The sequence below is a fragment of the Nicotiana tabacum genome, chromosome 1 (assembly GCF_000715075.1).
Source record: "Nicotiana tabacum cultivar K326 chromosome 1, ASM71507v2, whole genome shotgun sequence".
In the NCBI taxonomy this organism is placed as follows: domain Eukaryota; kingdom Viridiplantae; phylum Streptophyta; class Magnoliopsida; order Solanales; family Solanaceae; genus Nicotiana; species Nicotiana tabacum.
The window spans coordinates 216947396-216952359 of NC_134080.1; the positions used below are offsets into that span (position 1 = coordinate 216947396).

Consider the following 4964-nt stretch of genomic DNA (forward strand, 5'->3'; position numbering starts at 1 on the left):
AGAACCAGCAACAGTTGACATATCAGCTACCTCCTTAGCAGCAAGATAACAACATGGTAGAGATCAGGGGGATGCTCCAGCAACTCATTGGGGCAAATGGTAAGATGCAAGAAAGGTTGGCAGTACATGACTCAGCTATAAAGAACATTGAAACTTAGTTGGGGCAGTTGTCTATGGCTTTAAACAATCGCCCCCAGGGAACATTGCCAGCGGATACAAATATTAACCCCAAAGAGCAAAACCTGAATCACTGATGGCAGTAAGTCTTCGGAATGGGAGAGATTTAGACAAAGAGCAGGAGGTTGCACAAGCCAGCAAAGAGACTACGCCATCCACTCCAATTCTACTAGAGGTAGATGAACTAACAAATCTGACTGAAGTGGTAGTTGAACAGGGTCAAGATAAGGGTAGGGCTAAGGTAAATGAACAAGTTGCAGAACAGGTGGTGCCTCTTGTGCCACAGAACCCCAACAGAGAGAAGCCAGCAAGCAGTGAACAAAGTGTGATACCTGCACCATTTCCTCAGAGACTGGTAAAACAAAAGAAGGAAGATCAATACAAGAAATTCATGGAGATGCTGCGTCAAATTCAGCTGAATATTCCTTTGATGGATGCCTTGAGGGAGATGACAGGTTATGCAAAGATGATGAAAGACCTAATGTCACGGAAGTTTGATTTTCAGGACCTATCCACAATGACTCTGATGCAGACTTGCAGCGCAGTAGTGACCAGACCGATGGCTCAAAAGATGTCCGACCCGGGTAGCTTCACTATTCTATGCATGATTGGGAGTTACGCCTTTGCAAAGGCATTATGTGATTTGGGAGCCAGCATAAATTTGATGCCTCTGGCTGTATACACCAGACTAGGCATTGGCAGAGCTAGACCGACTTCGATGCTGCTGCAACTAGCTGACCGCATGGTAAAAAGGCCTACTGGGATTCTTGATGATGTGTTGGTGCAAGTGGAGAAGTCCGTGTTCCCTGCAGACTTTGTTATTCTGGATTGTCAGGTAGATGAGGAGATACCTATCATTTTAGGTAGGCCATTTTTGGCCACTGGGAGAGCCCTGATCGATTGTGAGACTGGGGAATTAAAAATGAGACTGAACGATGAAGAAGTCATATTCAATGTTCAGCAATCTATGAGGAGACCTAGTGAATATGTTAATTGCTCTCTAGTGGAGGCAGTGGATGTGATCCTGCAAGAAGATGATATGACCCTGACTGCTAAAGATCCATTGGAGGCATGTCTGACAAATTTAGAAGAAATGGATGGTGAAAGATTGGCTGAGTGGGTCATGGCACTTGAAGGCCAAGGATTCTGGAAAAGGGAACCTCAGTTCGAGCCCCTTGAGTTAGAAAAAAGGGCTACACCTCCAGCAAAGCCATCGGTAGAGGAACCACCCAAGTTGGAGCTGAAGCCGCTTCCAGCTCACCTCAGGTACGTTTTCTTAGGCCCTGATTCTACTTTGTCTCTTATTATATCATCCAGTTTGTTAGATGTGCAGGTAGAACAGCTCTTACAGGTACTGCAGGAAAGCAAGACTGCCATTGGCTGGACCATGGCAGACATAAAGGGTATCAGCCCAGCCTTCTGTATGCATAAGATTCTCTTGGAAGAAGGGCAAAAACCTTCCAGAGAACATCAACGGAGGCTGAACCCGAACATTAAAGAGGTAGTAAAGAAGGAAGTGATCAAATGGTTAGATGCAGGAATCATCTTCCCCATCTCTGATAGCAATTGGGTTAGCCCTGTCCAATGTATGCCGAAAAAGAGGGGAATGACTGTTGTGAAAAATGAGAACAATGAGTTGATCTCAACTCGTATAGTCACGGGATGGCGGATTTGCATGGATTACCGAAAATTGAACACAGCCACCCGGAAGGATCACTTCCCCTTGCCTTTCATTGACCAAATATTGGACAGGCTGGCCAGGCGCTCACACTTCTGTTTCTTGGATGGATATTCGGGGTGCAATCAGATATCAATAGCCCTTGAAAATAGAGAGAAAACATCCTTCACTTGTCTATATGGCATCTTCTCCTTTCGGAGAATGCCTTTTGGGCTTTATAATGCACCGACGACATTTCAACGGTGCATGTTAGCCATTTTCACAGACATGGTGGAGGATATTATGGAGGTTTTTATGGATGATTTCTCCGTGGTGGGAGATTCATTCGAGGATTGTCTTCACAACTTAAGAAGAGTGCTCAAAAGATGTGTGAAGACAAATTTAGTGTTGAACTGGGAGAAGTGCCATTTTATGGTACAGGAAGGCATAGTTCTAGGACATCGAGTGTCCAGTAAAGGAATTGAGGTTGACCATGCTAAGGTTGACGTGATTGAAAAACTACCATCGCCCACTTCAGTCAAGGCGGTGAGAAATTTTCTTGGGCACGCCGGGTTCTACAGGCGATTCATAAAAGATTTCTCCAAAATTGCTAACCCATTATGCAAACTCCTTGAAAAGGATCACCCCTTTGTGTTTTCTAATGATTGCAGGTTGGCATTTGAGGAGCTGAAGAAGAGATTGGTGACTGCACCCATCATTGTTGCACCCAACTGGGAGCAACCATTTGAGCTCATGTGCGACGCAAGTGACTACGCCATAGGAGCAGTCTTGGGGCAGCGATAGGGTAAAATAATGCACCCAATTTATTATGCAAGCAGAACGCTGAGCGGTGCACAACTCAATTACACTGTGACAGAAAAGGAGATGTTGGTTGTTGTTTTTGCATTCGACAAATTCAGGTCATACTTGATTGGCTAGAAAGTTATTGTTTACACTGACCATGCAGGAATTAGGTACCTGATAGAAAAGAAGGAGTCAAAGCCACGCTTGATTCGTTGGGTTCTTCTGTTACAAGAATTCGATCTGGAAATACGTGACCAAAAAGGGACAGAGAACCAAGTAGCTGACCACCTTTCAAGGTTGGAAGGAGCTGAAAAGAAGGTAGAGGTTGAGGATATAACAGAGACATTCCCGGATGAACAACTACTGGCAATGACAATGGAGGAGGCACCTTGGTATGCTGATATTGCTAATTATTTAGCAAGTGGTATTGTACCTTATGAACTCTCCTCAATTCAAAAGAAAAAGTTCTTTTGTGATTGTCGGCATTACTATTGGGATGAACCTCTATTGTTTAAAGTATGTGTAGATAACATGATCCGGCGGTGTATCCCCGAGAAAGATCAACATTCTGTTTTGCAGGCTTGCCATGCTTCACCATATGGTGGACACTTTGGAGGAATTCGGACAGCAGCTAAGGTGTTGGAGTCAGGCTTGTACTGGCCTACTCTATTCAAGGATGCCCATTCTTGGGTTAAAATCTGCGATGAATGCCAAAGAACTGGCAACATATCTCGTAGACACGAGATGCCAATGACCACGATTCAAGAGGTGGAGATTTTTGACATGTAGGGGATTGACTTCATGGGGCCATTCGTCAGCTCGTATGGTAACAAGTACATATTGGTAGCAGTTGACTATGTCTCCAAGTGGGTCGAAGTAGTGGCTCTCCCGACCAATGATGCCAAGGGGGTACTAGGCTTTCTAAAGAAGAACATTTTCACGCGTTTTGGTACCCCAAGAGCTATACTCAGTGATAGTGGAACCCATTTCTGCAATAGAGCATTCGCACGGCTGTTGAAAAAATATGCAGTTCGTCATAAAGTGACCACCCCGTACCACCCATAATCGAGCGGGCTAGTTGAAGTGTCCAACAGGGAGATTAAAAGTGTCCTCACAAAAACAGTGAATGCAACAAGGACTGACTGGGCAAAGAAATTGGATGATGCATTGTGGGCATACCGCACAACCTTCAAAACCCCAATTGGTAAGTCATCGTACAAGTTGGTATTTGGAAAGGCATGCCACCTCCCAGTTAAGCTAGAGCATAAAGCACTTTGGGCATTGCGGCATTTAAACTTAGACATGGAGACAACAGGTACTAACAGAATCACTGGGTTACATGAGCTAGAGGAATTCAGGTTCCAGGCCTTTGAGAGTGCTAGATTATACAAAGAAAGGATGAAATTAATGCATGATAAGCACATCTTGGATCGAAACTTCAAACCCGGAGATCTAGTGTTGTTATACAACTCGAGATTGAGATTGTTCCCAAGTAAGTTAAAGTCCCGATGGTCAGGACCCTTCAGAGTGGTGCAATTGTTCTTGAGTGGAGCTATAGAGATTGAATCAGAAAATGGGACAAACAAGTTCACAGTAAATGGGCAAAGGTTGAAACATTACCTTGGCATGGCTGAAGAAAAAGGGGATAGAGTGGTAATCACTTTGGGAGAGCCCCAGTGCGCAGATGAGGAGTGATGATCAAATGCTTGCGTCGTGTCGCGACGTTAAATCAGACGATGCGTGGGAGGCAACCCACGAGTGTGTTGTTAGTGTGTTCATGTAACTTCATATATTAAAAAAAAATCAGCGCCAGCACCGCGACCGCGGTGGAAGGCAAACATTCTGCCTCATATTTTTCATCTCACTGCGACCGCGGTGGATCGCGGTAAACCGCGGTGAGGCGTAAACTTTCTGCCTCAGATTTTTCATCTCACCGTAACCGCGGTGGATCGCGGTAAACCGCGGTGAGGCGTAAACTTTCTGCCTCAGATTTTGAAACCCACCGCGGTCAGTCCCAGGTAATTTTAATTTTTTAATTTTTTTTCCGTTTTTCTTATTTCTTTTCCTCCTCTTTTAATTTTACAACCCAAACTCCCCCTCTCTTAAACCCAAAACACCGATCCCCGCCCCCATATTCCCAATTTCTCTCCCCCCTAAACCCTAACCCCTCCAATACTCTCTCCTTCTTCTTCTTCTTCTTCCCTCATACTAACATCTCCCACTTCCATTCCTCTCCCCATTCTTCAACTACGGTATATTCCTCACCTCTTCTTTCTCTTTCTTTAGTATTGTGTTGTAGTTTATGTAATTTTATGTTATGTTGGGA

At 44.6% G+C, this 4964-nt stretch overlaps 1 protein-coding gene across 1 annotated transcript; it reads left to right on the forward strand.

The window, feature by feature from the left end:
* The first annotated feature begins 253 nt into the window (after positions 1 to 253).
* On the forward strand, positions 254 to 4333 carry LOC107769969 (uncharacterized). Its single transcript, XM_075223408.1, has 2 exons — positions 254 to 1580; positions 3762 to 4333. The coding sequence occupies exons 1-2, from the start codon at positions 254 to 256 to the stop codon at positions 4331 to 4333; spliced, it is 1899 nt and encodes a 632-aa protein (XP_075079509.1).
* The last annotated feature ends 631 nt before the right edge of the window (positions 4334 to 4964 follow it).